The 27091-nt window shown below is 46.6% G+C and overlaps 1 protein-coding gene across 2 annotated transcripts in view; it reads right to left on the bottom strand.

Annotated features, from left to right (window-relative positions):
• CREB3L2 (cAMP responsive element binding protein 3 like 2) overlaps window positions 1–27091 on the bottom strand; it is a 74066-nt gene extending 46975 nt beyond the window's left edge. Inside the window, exon 1 of one of the 2 annotated variants that reach the window (XM_063395594.1) lies at window positions 26816–27091. In XM_063395594.1, coding sequence (XP_063251664.1) covers window positions 26816–26923 — 108 coding nt within the window. In that variant the 5' untranslated portion in view covers window positions 26924–27091. The remainder of the gene's footprint in view (window positions 1–26815) is intronic. The other variant, XM_063395593.1, reaches the window with a different exon arrangement.

Here is a 27091-nt window from a genome sequence, read left to right as displayed (position 1 = left end):
TCTTTCATATTTAAAAGAACTGTGCCTGTAAAGCTCAACTCCCCCATTAGAGCTTCGTACTGCAGCCTCAGGCCAATCACACAATCTGCTGCACAAGTCTGTGTTCCCTGCAAAACCCAGAGCACACGAGTTTGAGGACTCCAGAAGACAGAGGTGTGAGGCACAAACGCCTCCATGCTCATGGTGGATGCAGCTGCTACTGGCCACAGCCAGGCTCCACTCCTATACCACCAAATTTCAAAAAAACGGAAGTTGAACAACCAGAGAAAGTTCAGAGAATCACAAGAATCACTATGGAAAGGGAAATCTTGCCACAAAATAAAAGCAAATAAGAAAAGAAGATACCAATGTATTCAGTTTATCAAAGAGGAAACAAATGCAGAACATGAATGTTTCTAAGTAATGAAACTGGGAATAAGACTTAAGAGGATGGCTCTATCAGCTTGCAGCTAAGTTTTCCAGCTGGAGCCAGATCCATTCATCATGGTTCACCATATTAAAAAAAGGGAGAACAATTGATCATGAAGGAACAGTGCGAATTCTTTGACCCAAGCCATTCTTAACTGAAGACTAGAGGTTACCCTAGAAAGATATGCAGGAATTCACACAATCTGGGGAAGTTTTACAGCCCTTGATTTACATAAGGTTAAAATAATTCATTATAATTGTTTCCTTTGGCCTTCTGGCAGCAAAACAAGGCTGTTTACTAGAATGGCAGCGTGTTCTGGAGAAAGTGATGCAAACCCAGAGCTGGGAAACCTGCTGATGCAGCTTTGCATTCCTGTACTCCTGATAACTTGATATCCTTATCAGGAAGGCAGCTGGGGAACAGTTCAAGAACTCAGGTTTAAGACCAAAGGTTGTCCATGTTAGACACAACGCCCTGCTCACAGGCCTGCTCCAAACACAGCGCTCGGCAAACTTCAAGCGGCCGGCACATCCCACAGCACCGGCCCACTGAAAGCCCTCTCCCTTGTTTATTTTTGAGGCTGGGCTCTCCAGCTCAGCTGCACAGGCGAATCACCTTTCCTCCCCACACCAGAGGGCTGATGAGGGCTGAACACATCTCCCAGCTAGCTGGGAGAGGGGGCCCCCACACTTGCCATCACTGCAAGAGCCTCACCTCAACAGTGAGCTGGAAAAGGGTCTCAGAGGAAAGATTTGGCAAGCTTGCATTGGACTGCAGAGTTTCTCTATCAAAGAGACTAAAAATGCAAACACACACACGCAAACTATCCCTATCCTTCTGAAACTGATTTGTTCCTCAGGATGGGAGGGGCAGCTGCAGCCACAGCACAAGCAGATGGTTGTGATGAACAGCAAGCACTCACAAGCACAGAGCACTGTGATCATTTTCAGAGCCCACATTTGATTTACACATCCAATAGATGGCCAATTTCAGTGCTGACGGGAGATTCCCCAGGAGCCCAAGTGAGAAGAATGCTGAAGTGCATGGGGAAATTGAAAGGGAGCTTCCATGTGAAGGGATTTGCTTCCAAAGAAGTCATTTAGAGGTTGCTCATTTCAAAGTCTCTTTTAAGTCTTCTAGTTAGTAAAGCTGCATGTGTCTGGGCATCTCTTTCAGGACCTATCATCCAAGTTTCCAAGTGCCAAGTTTGCAGCAGCAGAAGGCTGCCCCTAGCAGAGAAATCAAAGGCAAGTCACTTTATTCTTGCTTCAAATCTGACAAAGATCCCTAACACGAGTATGTAATGTGCAACCTTGTTCAAACACAGCAAGAACAAGGTTATTCACACTATTATTTTACATTAGAAATAAGCTTTTTTTTAAAAAAAAGGTTTTAAAGCTCTTTTAGTTTGTTAAAGAAAAGCTTTAAAAGCTACCAGCTGACAGAATCAAAGGAGCATTTAAGGAAAGGCGGAGTTTCATCCAGTTTTAAAGATTAAATACAAGATTAATGCCAGCCAGTGATGTGAGTTTCTGGCACTGAAGCAGAAGGTGCTCCAGCCCACACCTCTGGCCAGCACACACACAGAGCCCTGTGCAGCATCTTCCCTGTCCACATCTCCCAAACACTAATGCACAAACAAAGCCGCTTTCACTTGTGGCACTGAAATTTAATTAATTGGATACATTCAGCAAACGAGTGAGCTGTGCAGCGTGGAGGATGCCTCTCCCAAGACTGCCGAAAGAGCCTGCCAGCGTCCTGGGGACAGAGACGGCACAGGGAAGTATCAGACATCACACAAGCACAGGCACACGTAATCGCTCGTTCCCGCTATCCCGGCCAGCGATAGCTCAAACCCTGCCAGCCACGGCCAAGACCTGCTCCAGCTATTCCGAGACGGCTGGGTGCCTGAAGGGGGGAGCAGGCAGGGAAGCCCAGCCTGGGGCTGTGCCTGGGGAAGGACGTGGGACCTGTCCCAGCACCCAGCCACTGCCTCCAGGGGCCCCTCAGCCCCTGCTTGTGCAACCATTACCCAACAGTTTAGAAGCAGGGGGAGTAGGGTGGAAAATGTGGTTTTTCCAGACTTTGTCAACACATTTTCCTTCTTCTAAGGAAAGAAATATGGCCTGGTGGTTAGAAGGCTGGGCAGGAGCTGCAGTCACACACCAGCTGGGCCAGCCTGGGCCTCTTGTCCTCTGAGGCAAAGGCACCCTTTACCATGCACCCAAGGGCAGTAAGGAAGCGATACTCTCCAGCCACAAGGGAGGGATCTCAAGGGTAGTGGCACGGAAGATTGCATCACATTCAATGCCAAAATTATCAGTATCATAAGAAAACCAGGGCCAGCTGGGAGACAGAGAAAGCCCCTTATTGCAGGGCACAGCACAGGACACTTGCACAAAGGCCAGGAGCAAGAGACACACACACAAGCACTTGCAATTGTTTAGGTTAGAAAATACCTTTGAGATCATCAAGTCCAAACCAGCGGTGCCAAGTCCAACATGGAACCCTGTCTTTAAGGGTCACATCTGCACTTGTTTTAAAAATCCTCAGGGATGGTGACTCAATCCCTTCACTAGACAGCCTGTTCCAGTGCTTGACAACCCTGTTGATAAAGAAAATTTTCCTATCATCCAATCTAAAACCTCTGCTGGGGCAACTTGAGGCCATTTCCTCTTGTCCTACTGCTTGTCACTTGGTAGAAGAGACCCACCCCACATTGCTATGACTTCCTTTCAGATAGCTGAGACCAAGAAGGTCACCCCTGTGCCTCCTGTTCTCTAGACTAAATAACCCTGGCTTCCTCAGCTGCTCCTCATAAGATTTGTGCTCCAGATCCTTCACCTCCTCTGTTGCCTTTCTCTGGACTTGCTCCAGCAGCTCAGTGTCTTTCCTGTCACGAGGGCAAACACTGGATTCAAGATGCCACCTCACCAACACCACGTAGAGTACTTTAGACTCTGAAGGTTACCCAGAGGTAAAGTGCAAGCTCAGAAATCAAGATCTGGATTCGAATTTCTGGCACTGTGATTTCTTCCATGCAGCCTGTAAGCCCCCTGTGGTGCATGGCCACACAAGACCCCGCTGCCAGGTACCAACCCAGTACAGGCCCCCGCATTACAGCTCAAGCAGAGAGCGCCCAAAGGGAGGAAAACTCTCCCGGAGCTAAATGAGTCTGTCTGGCTCTAGGGAAACACAGGTACAGAGCCAGAAGAATAATCAGGGGAACCTTGTACTGCTTATCAGCAATGTGTAACTCCAGAGCCAGGTAGGACTATATATACATAGATTAACATACATGTGTATCTGTGTGAATGCTTGTGTGTCTGCATGTATTAAATATAGATCATTTTTTAACACAGTACCATTGGCTGCGGAACATTTCGGATGAGCATCTGCTACAGACCATCTGGGCTGGGAGGGAGGGAGACCAAAATGCTATGGGACTCTTGAGGAATTTGAAACTTGCAGCGGATTTTACACAGAAAGCTGTTGCGTAAGGGACACGGACAAATGTGTGGTATCAGGAAGGCTCTTTAACTAAAAGAAGGGGAAAAAAGGAAGAGAAGTGATCCTAAAACTGCTGCTTCCTGTGGGGGTTGGAGTTGGCTAGAGATGACAGGACTGACTTCACACCACTTAAATTCAGCATCATGAAATGAAACCAAACCAAGTTGCCAGGACAGGCACCAGTGTGCCAGAAGATCAAGCACTGAACTGATGTTGCCCCAATGAACTCAAAGTGGTACCTGGCACTCAGCAAGTTAGCACAGTGTCTTTTGCTTCCGTCAAAAAAAAGCACATCAAAGCCACACAAGTTTTACTTCAATAAACTAACATACAAGAACAAATGGTTCCTGTGTAAAGCATTCTCACATCCTTCTAACCAAGACAGCTTCACATTCATAATGTTTATATGTAGAAAGAATCCCAACCACTTCCCTGGGCGGACTGTTCCAATACCTGACAGTCCCTTGCACAATTTCTTTTTTGTATTTTCCAATCTAAACCTACCCTGGTACAACTTCAGGCCATTTCCTATTGCTTGTTACCTGGAAGAACAGACTGACCCAGCCTCCTTTCAGGCAGTTGTAGAGAACACTAAGGTCCCCCCTGAGCCTCCTTTTCTCTAGGCTAAACAACCCAGCAACCCCAGCCACTCCTCAGAAGATTTGTACTCCAGACCCTCAGCAGCTTCTGTTTTCCAGAGACTAGGGAAAAGTTTCACAAACGAGAAGATTTTAAAATCAAGGCTCACAATGATCACATCTTATGCAGTAACCATACGAAGACTCAGACACGCCAAAACTAAAACCATCATATTTTCAAAATTGCTGAGCATCCTCCTCTCAATGTCTTCATTTTTAATTTTTTTGTCATTGCAAGAGCTGCAAAGTCTAACAAAGGAAACTAAAGAACTAAAGAAGTAAGTAGAAGTTTGCAGAGTCCACAGATTTCCCCAGAAAAGTGTTGGGTGTGCAAAAACAGCAAGGGATTTAAAATCACTGCTCTGTTCTACCAGCAAGTTGTGGTTTCATATGGCTTTGGAAGATCTGGTCTTCAGCAAGCCAAAATGAGCATGGCTGGCACTAATGCCAAAGAAGAACTCCCTGTTTCTGGGATTTCTGTAAGCTGAGTTGTTCCTTTGTTGTAACAGTTGCAAGCATGCACATACTGGAAATTCAAGCATAGGACAGTAGAAATAGCTCTTCTTTTGGAAAGAGCAGCTGTCCCTCTTCTCCCCACTAAGTTACCTTTATTTTTCCAATAATGCAATAAAAAATATCTAGTACCATTTTAAAAGGTCTGGTAGGTTATCATTTTGTAAAAAGAACAAACTAGACCATTTTACACAAAGACTTAATAGTTTTGTTCCATGAAAGGGTTCCCTTACACAAGTCTCCAGTTGAGCTTTATGGGGACAGCTAGGCACACCCAGAAAAGCCTGCAAAGAGATGGAGATAATAGAAATTTAAATGGACCATCCAGCTTTTAGCATAACTCCTGTATGTGCTATTCTACAAGCTGCCAGGTGAGTGGGATGGCGGGAAGGAGTGGAAGAGATCATCCATCTCCCCATCCTGGCTACAGTGCTTCAATACCCTATTCACAGGATTTGTTAAACCAGTCAGAAAAGATCAGGACAGAACATGGAAATAGATTTAAACCAGATTCCCATGCTAATAGCAATTCAAACTCCATATTCTCTAACGCAAATGAAAATATTAAATAAAAGCAGTTACAATCTGATATCCTTTTAAAGGTTTAGTGCTCTAGCCATTCTTATTTAAGCTGATGATTTGTCTGATCCTGATATAAATCCATTCTTAAAAGTTCAAGCAGTAAACAAGGATACGTGCTGAGAATCAGCCTTTTTTGATGTGTAGGAATTTATATTCCTGGTTTTTCTGATGATAAGATAGAGGCCCTACATGTAGTGCTGTACCTGCAGGAATAAAAGCTGGACAGGACTTTTCACACCACATCACAGCACTGTTAGGCAATGCATTGTATTATCAGAAAACACCATGACTCTGCACCTCCAAGAGGGGCAACTGGGCCAATAAGCAAATGGGCCACAGACCCAGCCAAGGGCTGTGAAATCTCTCACTGCTAAGGGATGTCCATGCACAGTCAGGTCTCCTTGGACACTATGAAGCTGGTGTTTTGTTTAGGGAAAAAATCCAGCACCTAAGGAGAACTAAAGAGAGGGTCACTACCAGGACTTACAAGAACCACAACACAGACCTTCTAAAGGCTTCAGTGATAAAAATAAACAAGACCCAAAGACACAACTGGGAAGCAGAAGAGGAAGGTGCCCAGCTCCTCATCTTGCCTTTCAACAATTAAATTCCCATGGCAATGACTCTTTTCTTCCCGAAAACAAGAGCACACTTGTGAAACTGGTGCAGGAACACCACCAGCAAGCCTCCTCTGCTGATAAACACAAGTTCATCCTTGCCAAGATAACCTCTAGCAGCAAAAAGGTCCTGTGGTCATTCAGCCTCTGCTAGTGGTGGCACAAGAACACACTTGTGAATCTGTGATGGGAAGAGGTCTGGGGATATAGGGGAAAGGGACAATATTTCACCAACAGCCACCCAGAACACCCCAGGTGCTTTTTGTGTAAGATACCTATCTAGCCCCAAGATACCTGAACACTTTCGTCACTGCCCAAAAACTCAGACAAACAAGTTCCAGAAAAATATCCAGAAAAACAGCCCTGGTTTAAGATAACATCGTGCTAGACACCTGCAGGACTATCACTCTCATGATGGCAGGAGCAGGCCTTCACCCCGCCACTCCTGTTCTCAGGAAGGGACAAGGTGCCCACGCCGCCTTCCTGGCAGGGTTAAGCTAAAACACTGGTGCGTAAGGCCCAGGCACCTCTTCCCAAGACAGTCCCCAGCAGAGACATGAGAGGGACAACTGGAGGCAGCAGTATGGAAAAGCACACTGTGCAAAGACCAAATATATGCCCAGAGTGGCCTCAGCCGTGCCTCAGCCCAAAGCACAAACACAGAGTTGTTGTCCTTGGAAAGAGGCAAGAGCATCCCCACAGTTCACCCCAGCAATGTCCCAGCCATGCTCTCACACTTTATATTTAACTGCCAGTAACCGATGTGTTAACCCCTCCCTGGATTTACCTCATCCCTTAGGCAGAATAAAACCACATGGATTCAACGGGGCTTGGTTAAAAGTTATGCACACATGCAAGGCTCAGTGGTCCCAGAGCCTCAAAGGCCTGACTGTTGGTGCTGACACCTGCCCCTTCCCCTCCAGATCCAAGGGAAACACAGAGACATTTGTTGTCAAACTGTTCCCTGCTGGTGCACAGAGCGGGGACTGTGCAGCCAGGGTGGAAAGCAGAGGTGGGCTCCCTGCTGGAGGGGAGCTGTGTTCCATCTGCCTTTCAGATGGATTTCTGAGGCTCTTTCTTCCTTCAGCGCAGCTCATCCAAGGCACACAAACAGAGAAAGTGAGACATTTCTGAGCAGGAGCAGTTTCATCACCCTGCGGAGAAAGGGCAATAACCCTGGCCTCTCCCCATCCACCGTGAACTCCCCAGCAGAGCCCCTGCCGAGGCAGGGGCTGGCAGGGATCCAGCCCACCCGGATACCGCGCCAGGAGCCTGCAGCTGCAGGAATGTCTAGGACCGGGCACATGCAGCTTTTTTTAATTGCATGCCTCTGCTTCCACCGCCTCAGACTGCCCTGGCTGGGTACGTTTTGGGGTCAGCTTCCTTGCTGCCTTTCTTATTTCTTTCCCAAGTTCTACTTTTAAGTGGATGGGGAGGGAAGGGGCAAGGAGAGCAATTATAAGGCAGCCTCTCGTGATGGCACGCTCCTCTGCCTATTCCTAGACTTTGAAGGGACACTCTTGGGCCTAAATGACCACAATCTTATCCTACTCTCATTTTTGGGTAATGCTTGGGATTTTTCAAACTCTGAGAAACCACTCTTTCTGTTGATAATGGTGAAGAAAGCAGGGATCTCAGATGACACAAACCGGTGTGAACAAAGCTGAAAGAACACATTTCAGAAAACATCGACATGCCTGAAAACCCAGCTTGCAGGAAAGAGTGTTATAACAATATCAAGCTATGAAACATACTTTGGCAACCTCTCTTTAACAGCTCAAGAGTCTAAATGCTGCTCATATCCAATGGATGAGAGCACATCTTGAAAACTGAGCAAGTCCTGGCGAAGTCACATGCAAATTACTCGGCTACGCCAGCTCTGTCATTAAAACTCAGACTGAGCACAACAAAGAGGCACATTCCAACTGCAAGACTCAATCTGAAGCCATCACACCAGACCGCAAATGCACAAGGAGTTAATAAATATGCAATTTCTTATAGCCTGACCTTCTATCCTATCTGTTTCACCAAAAGGCTCAGCCTCTTTTCAGCATCCCACAGCATCAGTAGATCACGTAAAAGGCCACCACCAAGAAAATCCTAGTATTGCTGTGCCACTGGAATTCTGAGATAAAAATGTTTAACACCCATAACCTTCAGCGACAGTGCCCTTCTACCAGAAACTTTTGGTTTATTCCTCATATTCAACAGAAGGCACCATCCTTCCCAGAGGTCACACTTCTCTCAGGGTGAGCAGCTTGACTCCACATCCATTGCTCCAACCCAGTTCCATCAAGATGGATTTGTGGATTATTCAAGCTAACAGAGACCACCTTGGTAGAGCAGTACGAGGGAGCTACTCCAAGTTCAGCTACGCCAGCAGCTCTGAAGTGGACAGACAGAACACCTAACCAGTTGTTCACTTCTTGCTCTCCCTCCCACAAGTGATTTCAGCTTTATTTCTACCTGTTTGGTCAATCAAGACTGACCTCATTTAAGAGATCAGTGAGGTTCCACAACTTCGGAACAGCAGCAGCCCAAGCACTCAGCCCTATACAACTCAAGCTCTCTGCGCAAAACTAGGATTTCTTTTTTCTCTCCACCTCTCAGAATGCTTTTACAGCAGCAGCTCACCTCACAGCCTATTTCTTTTTGGAAACATAAGAGAATGTAGAATTACGTAAGTAATTCAGTGTTTCCATGCAGAACCTTACAGTGATGTGATAAAAAATCATGCAGTCTTCCTGCATTATGTGGTGTGTGTAAGTCTTTGTAAAATGAGACATTATGATGTAGGTTGTTTAGGCTGCTTTATCTGAATCACACTGCCTTGCACAGAGCACTGATCCCTTTACAGGTATCATGAATGACAGAATTTGGTGATTTAATTGCAACAATTAGACCAGTCTGGCTGAGGTCAGGTGCACAGAACTTCACTGAAGTGAAAAATGTGCTTCCATAAAAAAAGTAAAAAATAAGACCTGTATTCTTGTAGCAGATCTTTGCCAACAATATGGGCCACTCTTCATTTTCTATAATTATTCCATAAAACACAGGGAGGTATGTTAGCATCTATTTTCCAAATAAGGCAGTGCAAGAAGTGACCTCTTCAAACTAGAGCAGCATTTGGCATTGAAAATGCAACAAAAAATTGAATATTCCTGTAAGGTCTCTGTGAATCTACCTATCCCCATATGTGTAAGTCTGGAAAAGAGATTCTCTGTCTTCAGTCTCGGGAAGAACCAAAACTGGTAGAGAAAACAGACATCTTTAAAGAATTCTTCTTAAATTAATGGAATGTGCAATTTCTTTGTGTGAAGATGCCCTTTAAAGTCCAATTTCACTAAATTGTCATGCCATGATCCTAGGACAGGAAAAAAAAGCAGATTGATCTGGACATGTTGCCCAAGTTTGCACTGTGTAGCTGTACTATCTTCAGGGTGAACAGCTCTTCCCTAGAGAAGAATGTGTGGTTTGTGTGGTTCCCTATCCGTATGATCTCATGGATTAGCCTGAAATGCCTAGGGCTACAGTGCATCCTGACCAGGACATACTGTCTCTTATAATGTTGCAACAACAAATTGAAGTGCCGAGTAGATTTCACAGGCTACTCTCCCCAGCCCTGAGTCACCGAATGGCTGTAGGTGTCAGAGTTTCCATAAATCAGCATAATCCTGCAGCTACACTGACAGGACTGCCACTGCAAGCTCTGGGAGGGCACTAGCAACGCTACTTCCTCCAAAACCTGTGCACGCTTTTGTCAGAGCACACACAGAGGACTATTCCACCCTTCCTACTGAAGGGAACATCTGCTTCTGGCACGTAATGTTCCCAAATCCCACCAAAAAAGATTACTCTAGGTAGCCACGGACTTCATGATGGCAACAGATCAGCCTCAAACTGAGCAATCTCCTCATCTCTGGGCCATCTGCTGTCCACCAGACAAAAAGTACCTGAATTTCTTTCTTACTACAGAAACAATCCAGACATGCTTTAGCAATTGGAAAATAAAATTCAGCTGAAGTTCTTTTGGCCTGACCACTGCAGTGGGTTGTTGTTTTTTGGGTTTTTTTCTGGTCTTCCATATATAGTTGTGACAGCAGCAGTAAAACATTCGCTCAGCCGCCCTCCTGCAGCTGAGTCTGTACCCACCCACAGCACAGATGTACTCAGAGGTACTAACCCCTCCCTCCTATTTGTCACAGCGTGACAAGCCTGGGATGCCACTTGCTGCAGCACTGTTGGTGCTCCAGCCCTCCCACAGGATCCCAAATCTGTGTCTCCTGTGCAAAGTCTAAGGAACACGATGAGCCCTGCACACCCCAGATTCCAGAGCAGCGCACTTCTCGTGTTGCCCAAGATCATTGTGGGATCAGAGCTGCCTGGTAAGTATCAAAAACTCTTAACAGGAATGATTTCATTCTCACAGAGTTATCAAGTCACATTTTAAGCACTGTGTACACAAGAGCAGATTTCAAATTATTCTACACTTCCATGTTTTCCTCTTCACATATGCTTCCATCTAGCAAAACCCCACCGCATTAATGAACAAGATCTTTACCTTCCTTGTGTTTATGCATAATCCTAACTAAGCCAAACATGCACCTTCCACTTAAATTTCTGTAAGTTATTTAAACTACATTAGTTAAACATTATTTTGCTCATGTGCCAGTGCCACATTCTGATATATTCGGCTTTGGATGGTGCACTCCCACTCTCTTCCCAAAATACAGAAACTGTCTCCAAAATACTGCACACCTCCAAGAAAAACAACACACTAGTGGACAGATGACAGTTTCCTGCTAAGGCTTAGTACACTACTTCTCCTATTGAAGAGGGAATCAAATTTGGATCTTCTGAGGTTTACATCACTTCCTGGTAAAGGCACATTTTGTCTTCTTTTTTCCCCTGTCTTTAAATCCCTCCAAGCCCAGCCAGAATCCAAACCAAAGTGGCTGAGCCAGCTTGCACTACACTCTATCAGTCAGCCTTTGACCAAAGTAAGCTATCCAGACTTCCCAGAGGTGCCTCTGACCAGCAGGCCCAGCTTCCAACAGTGGCACCAATACACACAGCTGCATGATGTCTGCCAGGGAAAGATAAAAAAGCACAATCTGCAGACAAACATTCTGCTGCTAAGTCACAGGTTCATCATGCATACGCCAGAAATGAGGAATGAGAGGAACCCAGCCTCCTTTAGTGATAACTTTCACTCTAAGTAAGATTACAGACAGTTTCTGCTTTCTTAAATCTCTTCCTGGTCAGTCCTATTAGTCTTTATTAAAGTTGTAAGCTAAGAGACCTCCTTGCTGTTTTTTCCTCCCAAATTCTGTCAAACTAACTGCTTTCCAAACCATGCCCTGTCCCTTAGTCTGAACCCCCTGAAGAGCTCTCCAAAGCTTAATTTGGAAAAGGAAGAGGTTCTCCCATTAAAACATACTCAGCAGGAGCTGGCAGGTCTGGGTTAGATACACAAAAATTTAACAATGAGAGCTCCACAAGACCACCAACACCTACCAGGAAGGCAAGGAGCAGAAGTGACACCCTACTACACTGTATGGTTTCTAGGGCAAGAGTTGGCTGAAAGAGACACACTTCTCAGCTCTTCTACATCTCTCTGCCCCTTCCTCAACAGATCCTCTGGCTATACCCTTTTCCAATAAAATAATGCAAACCCTTTTTACTCCCCATAGTGGTTACACTTGTGCCCTTTCATATGAGCCTGTCCACCAGTGTGAGGAACTGTGCAGTAGGCTATAGTGGACAAGACCTAAATGAGGCAAGAGCTGTTCCTCATATAAAACTAAAAAAAATTACATTTTATAACCTTTTTTTTTCCTCCCTGTCAGAGAGGGATGGAAAAAACTCTCTCCTTCCTCCCAACTTTATTTTCTTATCTGGTTTTTAAAGGAACACCACCAGGACACGACTATTTGCTAAAAAGGAGACACTGAGAAGTTAAGAGTGATCTCGAGCATTTGAATATACTGCCTGCAGTTACACTGCCCATAAGGTCCTGAGGTTCCTGCTCACTCCCTAGGGGGGGAACATCCCAGTCTGGCTTGGCTCAGATTCCTGAAGCGCTGCCACTAACTGGAAACAGGCGGGTTTACAGGGAGATTCCAGGAAGAAGCCCAAAGGAGCGATGCAACCACGGGCACCACTCCTCAAACCAAATCAGGGGAAAATACAGGATGTTGAAGAAACCAGGTCTTTGCTCGGTCCCTGGCTAAGCTAACAAAAGAGGCTTCAAGTGTCTGTGTTGCAAATAACCGTAGTGAGGGACCTGAATGTGCTGGTTACATTAATTGTGCCCTTGTACTTCAGAAATCCCTGACAATCTCTTTAGAGACAAGAAAAACCCACGACAGCTACCTCCTCCCTGCTGCTATGAGACAGCATCAGGCTACGTGTAACCTCAGGGCTACTTCTACACCAGGCCCCTCTCCCCTCTAAAGACCAGATCAGCTCCTACATGGGTACAGCTCCAGTCCGGGATGTGTCAGATATCTCTGCTTAACGCAAGAGCTCTGAGGCAAAGCATCACACAGACACATTTGAGATTGTCACAGCACTGCCTCAAAGCTCACACACGGTGCAGCATCTGCCAGTGACTGAGCTGCTCAAAGAGCTGTTTCCCAGCACCAGCACAGCCATCTCTCTTTGGTATATAGTGCAGACCACAGAAGTCACAGCCTGGGCACACAACTCATTACATTTCCTCACCCCATCTGCTTTCACACTTCTTCATATCCCTACTCGATCAAGGTTTTCTGAGGCATTTGCTCACTCACTTCATATCATCTCCACAGAATCTGACTCCCATTTTTCCCTGTTGCTTGACTAAACTGATGGAATGCAGCCTGCCTGGCTCTAACACCCGACCTCTCGATGGAGATCTAAGCAAACGTGGGAATTGAGATTTTTGGAACACCTGCTGGAAGGTGCCCCCAGAGGGCTCAATTAAGAGAGGGCATGTAAGTCAAGAGAGACCCCCTCAACAGCCCTCTGGCAGTACTCTGAAAAGTCAGGCATGTCTTGTCCTGTGGCTCCACTGCCACGGGTTACCTCTGCACAGCAGAATGACAAAGGCAGTCACAGGAGGAGAACTCGCTCCACAAATTAACTGGTGCTGAACGACCAGCACCGCTCATTTAGTCCATCCCCAGACAGGCTCCAGAGGTGACTCCCAGCAGCACGTAGCTTCGGCCTCTCCTGGTGGAGCCTGACCAGCCTGACAGGATCATCAGGCTGAGGAGCTTCACTCCTTGCCAGACATTCTCCAGGAAGCACTCCACACCGAGCAGGTCAGGAAGGGGCCACTTCAGGAGTGGAACAGCATTTCCCCACACACACCATCACATCACAGGCACACTGGGACTCCATGCCAAAAGAAGGAACACTGCTTTAGAGAGGATGGGCACTCTCTTGGTCATTGCTGTGTTTCCAATACAGCTTTTGGACACTTTCAAACCACCTCTACTGTCCACACTATACTTGAATAAAATATTTTTGCTTCTAGCATATTCCAGAGAAAAACCAACACAGTATTACCACTACAAAAGGTTATGCCACGCCATGGAAGCAGTTTAAGGCAGCATCTCCTGAATACAGAGATGCCAAGGCAGAATAATTGCCCTTCCCAAATGTCCCAGGCACTCTCCTCCTCCTGTTTCAATATGCATGTCAAAATTAAAGACTGTTCCCCTGTAAACTATGAGAAGACTGACCCTGGCTCACACAGAGATCTCCAGGCTTGTTAAAATGCTGCAGAAGCTCTGGCCAGGCATGAATGACGTAAGACCTGCCCCAGGCAAGGGATTTTAAACTTCCTCCAGCTGATGGTGTAGAAAAGTACAGGGCTGTAGTGTGATGCAGAGGCACAGGGACAAAAACAGTCTTCCACTGTTAAACACTGGGGTAAGAGTTGGTACCATTAGTACAACTGGAACTGTATCAGCCACCACCTTCTACTAATTACACCTTTAAAATCAAAGCTATAAACTTGGCTTTTTTATCTGTATATTTATCCCATCTTCTCACACATTCCCTTTTTCCTCATATCTCACCTTAACTTGCTTTCCTCTTTTCCTCTGCCCTTCACTTGTCAGGGTTGAAGACCCTTGGCACACTGACACCAGTCACTTGTGTTTTACCCAGTCTATCCCTGACAGAGCCTTGGAGAACACAGGGCCACCTTTGGTACTCAGCTTCAAGAGGGAATATACAGAAAGGTGTCCTTGTATTTTGGGACTAATGCCTTTTTTCTAGAAGAAATCTTATCCTTCTACATACACCTTGTACATTATCCCCCTTTCTAGGTGTCAAAAAGTGTCATGATAAACACAAGCAGCTCAAAAACAGCTTGAAGCAATTAAAGTACTTATTTAAACTTCACTGAAATCAACAGTTCAGGAAAATGACCAAACGCTGTGATGCATGTGATGTATGTTACGCCTGGAAGTATCCAGAGTCAACAGGCCCAGCAATAAAGTTTTATAGCATTTCAAGCTAGAAAGGACTATGAAACACTCCTAATCTTCCCCATTCTAATCCACTGTTTCCATGAGGTACCCTTATATAGGATCTGATAACTTGCTGAAATATAACTGCCAGAAGAGAACATGGGTGTGCCTCAAGGATTGAGGAATGAGCATTTTTCTTAACTCAAGTATATTTTAGCAGATTTTTGTTACACTTTCCAAGTCTTGATTTCCAATATGTAGTCACCTGCCCCATAAGTAGACACATTTTTTTTGTTCCTAGCCACATGACTTTGCTTCCAGACCACAGATGAAAACCTTGAGAAGCCTCCTGTCTGGTACCTTTTTGCAGAACCCAATAAATCTATCTTCTGACACCAATTCTCCATTTGCAACGACTTTGAGTCAGTCCTTTAATCCCATACACTTCATGGTACAATCTTTCAACCAATACAATGAAATAAATAGCCAATTGCTTGCAAAATGTCTCCATTTACTACCATTTTTTTTCATCTCAAAGAATGAAAGCAGGTTTGTCTGACTGTATCTGCTTTGCATTGAATTTTACCTTAAATCCTATCTGTATTATTGTGCTCAGTAACTGCGGAATCCTAAAAGATTCCAAGTATTTTTACGTATCTTTGGTACCAGGATCTCCAGTGCATAGTTTTCATTTCCTCCCCCTTTACTCTATTAATTGAATATTTTCATCTATTTCCTCATGATGTCATGACTCAACAAAAATCAATGTCAACAAGCCAAACTTCTCCTCTGGGACCTTCCAGCTTATCTGGATTTCCAGTTATCAAGATTTATTGGTGCCAAGATGTTTTGTAACCTGGTTACTGACAGTGGCTAATTTTCATATGACACCATTTAGAAAAGCCCCCTTTCTATCCTTACACTTGCCAACATTGTGTTTTCCCCTTGGATATTCTTTGCTGATCATCACCAGCTTCCTTTTACTTCACACTGATCCTCTTTTACCCTTCTCTAACCTGTAAGCATTAGATTGGACAAAAAGAGAAAAGGTACTACCAGAGGACATTAGCAGTTTAAAAAAGGCACAGCATAATGATAGCTTAAGATTCATAATCCCCTTTATGATAATTCTAATCTAAGCACAAAGCTCTGAAAGGATCTTGCTGTGAATACAGAAATATTAATTATCTGTGTGTTATGAGAACCACAGCTGAAATCAAAGTTTTCACAGACACTCTATTCTGGTACTATTACTGAAAATGACATTACAGTCATCACATGAAACTGAGAAAAATGCCTCAAGAATAGCAATGAGAGCTTAATATAAACTGTTCTGATTACACCACTTCCTCAGACTCCTCCAAACACCTGTCCACCTTCAAAGCAATACACATTTCATGTTTGTAATCATTTCTCACAAACCTGCTACTTCACCCACTTACTTTTGCTGCTGTTGTTTGAATTCTCCCAAATTAGCCTCTCTTTCAGATATCCAGGTGTCAAGAACTGAGAAGTCCTCAACCAAACTGTGACATACTGACACCTGCAAGACCCAGGTTTTTAAGAATCTCCCCAAACCATACTTTTCAACACTTTCATCATCGCAGTGGCAGCAGCACCATTAATTTGCCATTCCCAGGCACAACCCTGGCTCCTTTACACCCAGACTTTACAGCTTTCTGCACTCAATAACTGCTTCAAAAGCCTCTTCAGCAGTGCAAATTTCTGCAGACTCTCACAATTCCAAGCTCCCTTTTCCCCCTCAAATACCTGTGAATTTGAAACAATTTCCTCCCAGTGGCTCCATCCCAGCCATGTAGTGCCCCTCCTGAGTACTGAACCCACATCTTAAAACTAAGTAGGGTTTTCTTCCATCTCCAACCAATCTTGCCAGCAAGCTGTCCCAAGCAAGGTTCTTTGTCATTAAAGCTAAAAAGAGATGTTCTGGACATGCAATGCCTTTAAACTTTTTAGGAAAGTAATCAAGATTTTTAACTGCACAATTTTGAAAGTCAGTGACACTTTTTGTATTCATTTTGATCTTGTAGTGTTTGTAGTTGAGAAAAAAACAGCAACATAAATTAAGTTCATCTTTTCCCTGTGGTTTTTCTAACACATTTCTAACAACCCAACAAACAAGCAACAGCAATAGGGAAGCATTCCCAAGTCACAGAGCAGACTCCCCGAAGCACTTTTCTGATGGAAATTCAACTGAAATTTTGCTCTGAATTAGTACAGCCAAGTGAGAAGTCACAAGTCACTCTGGGCAAGTACAAAATACTACTTTTTCTTTTTGTCCTGGCAAGCGACAGCATCCACTGAAAGTCATGAGGAGCAAATGAACCGAATTGAAAAAGAACTGCAAAAGCACTAGGGCTAGAGGAGGAGAAAAATTTTGCATCCATAAAGCTCGTGCCTTAAAAATAGTGCCCAAACTCATTCCTGCCATGCCTGTTCCTGCAGGGAGTCACGCTTGAGTGCTGCCTTCCCCTGGCTAGCAGAGGGAGCCGGCTGCAGACCCCAGGGGAGCAGCACCCACGCACATCTGGGGCTCTCCTGCAGCTGCCAGCTCCTGCCTTCTCCCAGTGAGCCTTGGTTCAGCCCCTCTGGAGTGCCGTGGGGGAAGGGGTCAGCCAGACACACAGCATCCGTCTGGGGAGGCAAGGGGGAAATGCTTCCCAGTGAGAGGAAGGGCAGATGGCTCACAGCCAACCATAATGGACATCCCCAGAGAGCCCTCAGTCCCTGCAGCATTTCACCAGGGAGCACACAAGGCATTAGAGCCATACGTAGGAAGAGCCAATTTGCCTTTCTTTTCTTTTTTTAAAAAGAACCCTTCTGCTTGATGCCCTTTTTCTAAAAAATCCATCTTACCAGCCTGCCTGAAACCCCACGCTGCTGCCAGGCCTGAGTCACACACCCAGCTGTGCAGGGGGGAGGCACAGAGGAGGAGGGCAGGGGAGCCACAGCACCGAGGAGCTCAAACAAGACATACCATCAGTGCTGATGACGAGGCCAGTTACACCCATGATGAGAAAGACAGATGTTTTCCAGAAAGTCAGTCGCTGCCTCATATTAGGAGTTATGAAAGTGGAGAGTTCAGACATCATATTTTCCCTCAGTTTTCATCCTCTGCTAGCCAGGACAGATCCCAGAAAGCCGGGTGTCTGGCTGCAAGAAATACTGCAGTCTTAGTTCTAAGTCCTTAGTCTTGGCCCCTCCTGAAGGCATCACCGTGTCTGTAACATCACAGGCTTTCTAAGGCAACCCTGCCATCGCTGCTTCGGCAGTGGCAACAAAATCCAGCAGAGAAGATCAGTTCTCTGCTGCTCCTGAGTTTTGGTTCTACACATACACAAATCTCTCCTGTGGGTACCAGAGGCTCCATAAACGAGAACACACATGTTTTCAAATAACCCTCACAAAATTAAAACATTGCAGGTGGATTACTGAAGCAAACAAAAGAACCTATGGAGGAGTGGGGAAAAAAGCAGCTTTGGGATAAGCACTCTCTTGTGTACAGAATTTGCTGCAGGGATGAAGGAACAGAGATCTGCTTGGTATTCAAGGATTGGAGTTTTGGAGTTTTTTTGTAGGGTGTATTTCAGGTTTTAGGTCTACAAAAGCTCTGCCATGCTATGCACACGAGCTAATGTGGTCTCTTCCCACACCCATAGTTTCAGAGTTATCCACAAAAAGGAAATAACACAGGTATGAGGTAGCGTAGACAAACAACCTTGAAACAAACCAGTCTGCTGCTCAGCAGTGCCCTATCTCAATCTGAGCAGGTCAGTGCCTTGAGTCCTAACTGCTGTGAAAGGAACTACAGCACAGCTCCAGCTGGAAGGGGGCTCAGGTTGTCTCTAGCCCAGTCTTCTCCTCAAATAGTGCCAACACTAAGCTAAGACCAGCTTACTCAGGGCTTTAGCCAGTCAGGTCTTAAAACTTCCAAGGCAGGAGGTGGTGCAGTCTCTCTGGGCAGCTCTCTCTCCAGTGCTCAGTTATCCTCACTGAGGATATCTTTATCCTTACCAGTCTGAACCTCTCTCACTTCTGCTGATGTCCATTTCCTCTCGCCCTCCTGCCATGCTGTGGTGTAAAGAGCCTGACTCTTTTCCCACTCTTTCCTACAGATCTTCACATCACAGCATCCAAACTTTGGAGAAGAGAAATTAAACCGTGTACTCCTAAGCACAGCAATTGAAAGGTGCTTCCCTTGCTTCACAAGCTACCATGAGCTTCAAAGAATTTTGCCATAGCTGAGGACTCTGCTCACATCCAAAATCTAGGGCAGCACCCAACATCTTTGGTGCAGAACAAGGGTAAATGACTCTCCTCCTGTCTACTGGAGATCAGCCCATCTCACCCAAAAAGCACGCTCCTTACCTCTGCAGGCAACTTCAGCTGCAGCAAGAGCTTGGAGGTGAGTGCTGCAGGGTCACCAAACAGCCTGGGCTCACGCCAGCAGAGCTGCAGGAGTGCAGTGAGCCCAGCTCCAGGTGAGCCACTAAAGCCCATCAGGAATATTGCTCTTTGCCCCCACACTACAGGAGAGGAGGCTCCACCAACTTCTGCCCAGCATCGCTGATCAGGACACATCCAGTCTGGCAAGGAAGGAGACCTGAAGCTCCCTAAGAGGTTATTAGAGGAGCCTGGTCTCTATTTCTCACCCCATATGACTGACAGATTGCATGAAAGGACAAAGCCAGCCCCAGCACAGCTGCAGAAGAATGTTTTTCTTTGGCAGAGAGGAGAGAGATGAAGTGGGTGTCACGTTTTTCTATTAAATTTTTGCTTGTCACCACAGCAGAGCCAGATCACATACAGAAGATTGAAAGCCAGTTAGCAGCAGATGGCCAAAAAAATAGGAGTAGTTTCCAAGACACAGAGAAAGCACAGAGAGGTCACTGGCAGTATTCAGCTCCACATTTGGATGGATGGCACCTATGGGGACAGCTCTAGCAATTAAGGTCTATCCCATTTAACCACACTTTATTTCCTCACATTGCCCTCTCTCCTTCCCTACTCACCCTCAGGAGAGGGAACACTCATTATTTGGTAGAGTCTGTGTATCCTTTCCACACACATTTAGCACTCAACTCAATGCAGTGACTTCTTTTCCTGAAGTTGTGATCTGTGTCTGACAGCTCACAGACAGAGAGAATGAGGAAGAAGTCCCTGCTCTGAAAAGGTCAGCGCCTCAGACTGAATGTGCACCTCAGCTATGCCTTGTTAAACCCTACCATGTTTCACCCGTTTTCTCCATTGCCTGTTACTTCAGTGAGGTGAAAGGGCAGCGTATTTGTCAGCAAAATTGTGGCCCTAAGCCAAGCTTATTCTTTGCATGCCATTCCTTTCATTTTTATGAAAGAAAAATAATTTAGCATCCAAGACAGCCTCCACTTTTCACCAGCACTTGACATCATGGAGGGGTGGGGCCATGGACCAGTCCAACATCAGTGATTCCTTGAACATGAAGTCTATCTATGTTTCTGCTACATGCCCATATCCTTCTCAAACAACCCTTTTTCCTACTGACCCTTGAACAAATACCTCTTCCAGGCAAACCCTGTTCTTTCCAGTGACATCCAAATAATTGTCTACTGGTATCAAATAAATATACGCATTCACATCAGGCTTGCATCTAAGCACAACTCATAAATCTACTCTGACTATTCCCACTGCACATTCCTTTAGCTCAAAATGCTGTTCCAACTACCCCTTCCCCAGCCAAATATTCCTACATGCCCCTTCACGTCAGCATCAGTACCTGGGCTGCCACAGGGCAGGCAGTGTCAGGGAACTGAGATCCCTGAAAGCTAATTTCTGACAAAAAGTCATTTTTAAACTGGAAGAGCTCCTGGGCAGCTGCCACAACAGCCTGTGGTTACATCCAGGTGCAGAATTGCACTGTCAGGTCTTGTCAGCCACAAAAAAAAACCACAGCCGGAAGGTAACTCCATCATTCATAGAGATGAATAGAGAGCAACAGCGCAAAAGCATGTGCTCTCCTGAAACAGGGACTAAGAGCTCCACTGTGAGTGCACCCCTCAGGGACCCACCAGGAACCTAATTCTCTTGGAAAAAGGCAGGATGCTGCAGGGAATCAGAGGAATTGTAAGCTCAGGGTTGGTAGCCAAGACAGGCTGTGACAAATGCCACCAAGCCAGGTCAGACACTCTGTGTCTGATAGCAATTTCACCTATCAGTAATTGCTAACATCTCACCCAGAAGATGATCCTTCTCCAAAAGCAAGAGAAGCAGCCTAAGACAGAGGACACAGAAGATGGATGTTTAAACCAAGTATTATGAAGTGACTGGAAAACAGCTTTTGGGAATACAGGGAGGAAGGTGTACAGACAGCAGTAAGGACAGCAAGGCCTGATAAGCAACATCTGGATACAAAAATGCACAAAAAAGCAGCACCTATCTGCAAGTGCAAAGCCAGCAAGAAAACTTGCCCAGTCAGAGACAGGGGGCTACTTTCAAAGGATTGTGTCTTCAAAGCAACCAAGTATCCCAGAGGGACCCTGTGAGCTGAGGGACCAAGGGAAAATGAGCCCACAGTGACACAGAGCTCCCAGATCTTTGGAGGGAGGAGTAGCCAGCAAGGCACAGCACACACTGGCCTCCTCTACAGACACAGATAATCCTAAAAAAGCGAGACTGCTTTAATAAAAAAGTGGTCTCCATCCCAGGATAGGGGAAACTCACTTAGCCCTAGCTAAGAAGGGACTCTTCACACAGCAAACAAAGGCCTGCAAAGAGCACAAGTTCCCACCAGCCCTGTAGATAAGTTGAACAGCTCCAGACACAGGAAAGCCCTGTCTGGTAACACCATAAGTGAAATTCCTTTGCCCCTGCTATCGTGCACAACCTGCTCCATGCACAAGGACTGGCTTTCCAAAGGAAACATTTACAGAGGACAGCGCACATCAGTCACGTCCAGTAGGAAAAAGAATAAATAGTGGGTTTGTACATTAAATGCTGGCTCATTCTTATCTTCCACACTTCAAAGTCAGTCCCAGGACAGACTAATATTTTTTCCAGCTCCTGTCTTCACTTGAGATCAAGCACTTCACTATACAGTTACAGCCAGCAACTCAATACCCCCATTTTTCTAATTTCAACTGTCAGAAAATAGCAGGGTAAAGTTTCAAGGCCTCCTACTTGTGTTTATCTCAACTTTTAGAGGAACTGTAGATCAGTTAGACCATTACAAGTATGTGACATGTCTCTGGGCAAACTGGAATAGTTTTCTTATTTAAATTTGGGGAGAAAATGAGGAGGAGAAGTGGTTTTCAGTGCACAGCACCGTGTACAACTAATTTTGCTGTTCAGCAGTTGTGATGTTGACTTTTTTTATTGATATGGAAAGTCATTGACAAAATTTAACAATAGTGCTTTGTATGAGCTCTGTATGCAACTGTTTAAAAATCTCACTTTCTCATTTCCCCTCTTTACTGCAATTTTTGAAAAATCTTTGCGAGTAGTGACTGTACAAATATTTTACATTAAGTCAGCTGCAGGTGTATAGAGAAAAAAGAACATGGCATTTCAGCTTTATGGTTTTTGGGCAACAGACCAAACCCCATGTGCAAATAAATGAAGTAGCTCTCCCCCTACAAAAATGAAACAAAAATTGGATCCAACTATACTGACACCAGAGAGCTTCATGCAGCCACCACACAATAAGATACAGCCAGCTCCACATCCACACCCACTGCAGTAACCGCAGCTTTCAATTAAATACACACGGGCTGTAAAAATCAAGCTCTGTCATCCATTAAAATAACGACTGCCGTACTCCAAAAGCTCGAGGCACTCCCTGGCAGCTCATCCAGAAGCAGCTTTCCTGCAGAAGTCATTAGATTCACAAAGTAACAGCAACCATCCTTTTTGTGGCAGAGGAAATGAGTCACCAGGCAAGCACTGCTGAGGTTCAGAGATTCGTAAAGGGGAGGAAAGAAGGCCAGCTCAGAGTTTCCCAAGCTCATCTTAGATGACAATCACAACCCTGACCATTAACCTTCACCTTTGGCTTTGCTTTCACAGGGAGACAGAAACTTGGTAGCTGCAGCCTGGGAAGCCTCCTCCTCACCTGCCAACCTACACCCCTGTCCCAGAGCTGAGCCGCCCACAGCATCCCCAGCAACATGGAAACAGGATTACAGGACTCAAACACCACTCAGACAACAGCAGCAATGTGACATTTCACTAACTCCAATTTTTTCATGAGTTCCAAGTTCAATAGTCAGGCTCTTTAATGAAAAAGCCATTTGGGTTACTTGGCATTTGAAGATACCTTCCAGTTAACCACTTATCCAGGAATGACATCTATGACATCTAGGATTTTAGTCCTAAATATCTAAGCCAGCTGCTGCTCCCCCATACCTGTAGAGCAGCTGCAGTTCTACATGTGCCATGCCAACATCACACTCGGCTGCATTTTGCTACCATCTGGAAGCAGCAAAGCATCAAAATAACCATGAAAATGGAGGGAGGGGAATAAAACTGCCTCCTCAGTATTACATAAGAAGGTTTTAAATGTCAAAGGCTCCTAAGAACCGCCTGCCTTGGAGCCCTCATCCAGCAATGGGACAGGTAGTTGGCATTTCACGGCTTGTTTGTCAGACTTGTCCATCTGCATCAGATCTGGCACTTGTCACAGAAGTCATGGTCCCAGCTGGGCCATGTCCAACCACAGATCAACTCCAGAGGAGCCCCATGGCCAGCAGCAGAGCTCTCCCACTGCAAGCCCACCTGTGTGTTATGGAAAGTAACAGAAGCAGCAGGAAGCTGGAGGTTTTGCCACCTGGCCACGCTCCTGCTCCCCTTGGGCAGTGGCAGGTGTTGTGTTTCCCTTCTGTTCGACCACCAGGAAAAAACACAGAATAATAATAATAACACAAATAATAATAACAACACTGCCTTGCACAGTGCCAGCACACAGCACAGATGAAGATTATATAATGCAGACACGTGACACATACCATGAACACACCTCTGGGAAACCTTGCAGCCTTTGCTTCCATGGGAAACTAAACCACTCTGACAAAATAACTGCTCTAAAGCTATCTGGCATCCAGACGAGCACTGGATGAGGCACCAGGATTGCTGCCTGCCAACAGCAGAGCTGAGCTCCTCGAGGCCCCACTTTCTCCAGGTACAGCTGACATATCACTGACAGCACCAGTGGGGTGAGGGAATGGCTCCTCACACAGCTCCAGGCACTGGTGAAATCATCAGCTGTTAAAGAGAAATGTAAATCCCCAGGAGGTTGGGTTTCAGCCCTGGTAATTAAGGCAGGCTGGAACAGTTTAAAATAGAGGTCAAGTTTTTAAGTGTATGCATACTTTCACGCTTGTCTGCTAGCGTCAAATCAACGAGAGCCAGGAACAGCCCTTTTGGTCATAGAAAGGTTAAATTTTAACTCAAAATATACAAAAGGCAGTTGGCACGGAATTCTCACCCTCACCAGTCCGTACACACAGGTCTGACCATAGACTGACACTGATCCTTCTTCCTGCCTGTGAGCTCTCCCCTCAGTCACTATCATCTTCTCCCTCCACCCCCTGCAGTCCAGCTCACACTCCCAGGGCTGCACCACTGTCCCAGAGACCCTTCCCAAGCCCACAGGGATGGGGATGTTTCCTAGGATGCAGAGCTGCACACCCAGCTAAGGAGTGTGTGAGGAGCAGGAGACGCTGTAGGACACGTGTTCCTTGGCTGTGAGGGGGACAGCACAGCCCACAGGGTGGGCACTCTGCAGAGGAGCACGGCAAGGGTCTCCTCATCATTCCAGTATTTCCAGGAAGACCCTGCAGTAAGTTTACAAACAGCAGAGTAACTGGGTCAAACCAGTCCTCCCAGACGGAAAGCACAGCCCAGGAGAAGAACAGATGTTTCATCCAGAGAGTTTGTTTGTTTTGGGTTTTTTAAATGATTCCGTGAAGTTCTGGCCAGAGGTAAATAGAGACCTTGTGTTTCATGGTATCAAGCACAGTATTTTCTTCCGCATGGCAGGGCACATTCACAAAGGAAAAAGTCCAACAGGCAGAAGTGTGGGGGTTTTTTCACTCTAAAGAATCTTCATTTCATAAACATTCTTTTCTTCTTTCAAGATTGCAATACCTCACTACACCTACTTTATAGCATTTACTTGGGCTCTTTTGTTCTGAAATTTCTTTCAGAAGAATTCCAAGAACAACCAAAAAGAGAAACTGATCTCACACTTTTTATTAGGCTTCAAGAGGGTCTGTGAAGAAATCTTAAACTCCTGAAAAGACCCAATCAGCAAGACAGCAAACACAAATGAATCAATGTCAGTGTTACTCCCAACAAAGGTCATTGCAGCCCAAGATTTTGCAGATCCAGCTACACATTGCCCCTTACAAAATGCTCATCACCATAGCATTTGAAGCTGAAAATCCCCAATAAAATTTGAAAACAGAAAAGGGAAAGGCATCTCATTTCCATCCACCAGACAAAGAGAATGTTTTCTTTATCAAGACCCACTTCATTCTCAGGCTCCTTGAAATAGTGCAAAAAAGACAAATATCCATCTCATTGCAGCCACAAGTTCTAGCCCAAGTGTAAGATCTTCTTCAAGGCACTAATTAAAGAAGATCTGCAAGCGTTATGTAAGAAAAAAGTTCAGAGTGGCAACTCCATCCTCATCACAAGGATCCCAACAGAGCAAGAGGAAGTATGCCAGCACAACTGTAAAATCTGAAGGGAAACACTCTCCAAAGAGCCTCTCATTTCATTCACAGCATTCTTCTTGATAAAGGAAAAGAACCACAAGAAAACAGCTGTTTGAAAGAAGAGCTTTCCATTGTTAAGTGCTCCTGCTGGCTCTTTTAAAAACCCAAGCCACCATAACATGATTGCTTTTCCCCGGATCTACCAGAAGACACATATTGCGCAAGGAAGGCCAAGACTTTCAAAGCCAAAGAAGCCAAACACTGTTTCACGATGGTCAGGCGTGCAGCAGGCTCGCTTCCTGCTGGAATGAGGCTTGGAGCTTGTGACGGACACGATCCCGGATCAGTAAGACTACCGCATACCACACACAACAAATAAGGTTTTCCTTGTTTGCCTTACAAGACCAAGGCCAGGATGGGCCCAGAGGCAGTGGCGGTGGGATCACCGCTGCTCCCACGAAGAGCTGGGTGCCTCACTCCGGGGCTGTATTCATTTCCACATCACCCTCTTGGGTGCAAGGAAGAAACGCGGAGCGAGTGGCAGCCCCTGCCCCTCACCATCCCTCGGGCAGTGCCACATCCCGGCTGCCACCACCGTGTTCCTGTGGGGCTCATCCCAGCACGTGCTCCACAACCACCCGAGCGCGGCTGCCCGAGCCTCGCACCGGCAGCACCGGGGGAGCCTCCCGTGCTGCTGTCCCACGGTGCTCCGGCACGCTTCCACCGGGATTTACACACACACGGGTGTACTGCTGTGCTTGTGAGAAGACTCCTGAGTAACAGCGAGCCAACAGAGCACAGATAACAAGACACATTTCCTCAGAACTGTCCTAACTACGCGTTTTGCGCAAGCCAAAATATAGGGATTCCAGCCAAAAAATAAACAACAAAAACATCGAAACTTGTGTCATTTCCTTCCTGAGCTCGGGGAGCGGGACGGAGCCGGGACAGTCTCGTCTCGAAGAAGGAGACACGGGAGAAGCGGCAGCACCGAGGGCGCAGAGGGAGCCCCGGCCGGGCGGGGGAAGCGGCGACGGACGGAGCGGGGGCTGAGGGACCCCGGTGACCGGGAGCGGCCGCGAGGCTCGGAGGAGAGAGTTCAGACCCCCGGCGCACAGGGGACCCCAAGGCCTGCCCGAGGACACCTCGGCCCTCGGGGGAGCAGCCCCGGAGGGGCGGCAGTCACGGCGAGTCACCTGTTGGCCAAACCCGCCCGGTGCCGACACTGGCACCCCGGGACACCCCGGCCCGCGGGGAGCCCGAGGAACCCCGCCGCGGCCCCCGAAACGCGGCCGCCCACGGCGGCGTCTCAGCCATCCCACCCCCGGCCTCTCGGCGCCGCCAGGAGCCGCCGCCCGCCCCCGCCGCTCCTCACCGTGCGGCTCAGCAGTGTGTCGGGGTCTGCGGGCTCGCACAGCTCGCTCAGCTTGCGGTCCCAGTGCAGCAGCGGCGGCTGCTCCCCGCCGCTCTCGCACACCTCCATGGCGGCCGCAGGCACCCCTGCCGGCCCGTCGGTCTGTCTGTCTGTCGGTCGCCGCCCCGCTGCCGGACCCTGCCCCGGGCCGCGGAGCCGCGCGCTCGCCCCCGCCCCGGCGCGTTCCCTCAGCCGGCGGCAGCGCGCGGGCGTCGGCCGGGCGGGTCACCCCCCGCC

This window comes from Prinia subflava, chromosome 4, assembly GCF_021018805.1.
Source record: "Prinia subflava isolate CZ2003 ecotype Zambia chromosome 4, Cam_Psub_1.2, whole genome shotgun sequence".
Lineage (NCBI taxonomy): Eukaryota > Metazoa > Chordata > Aves > Passeriformes > Cisticolidae > Prinia > Prinia subflava.
This window is presented reverse-complemented; position numbering and strand designations above follow the sequence as displayed.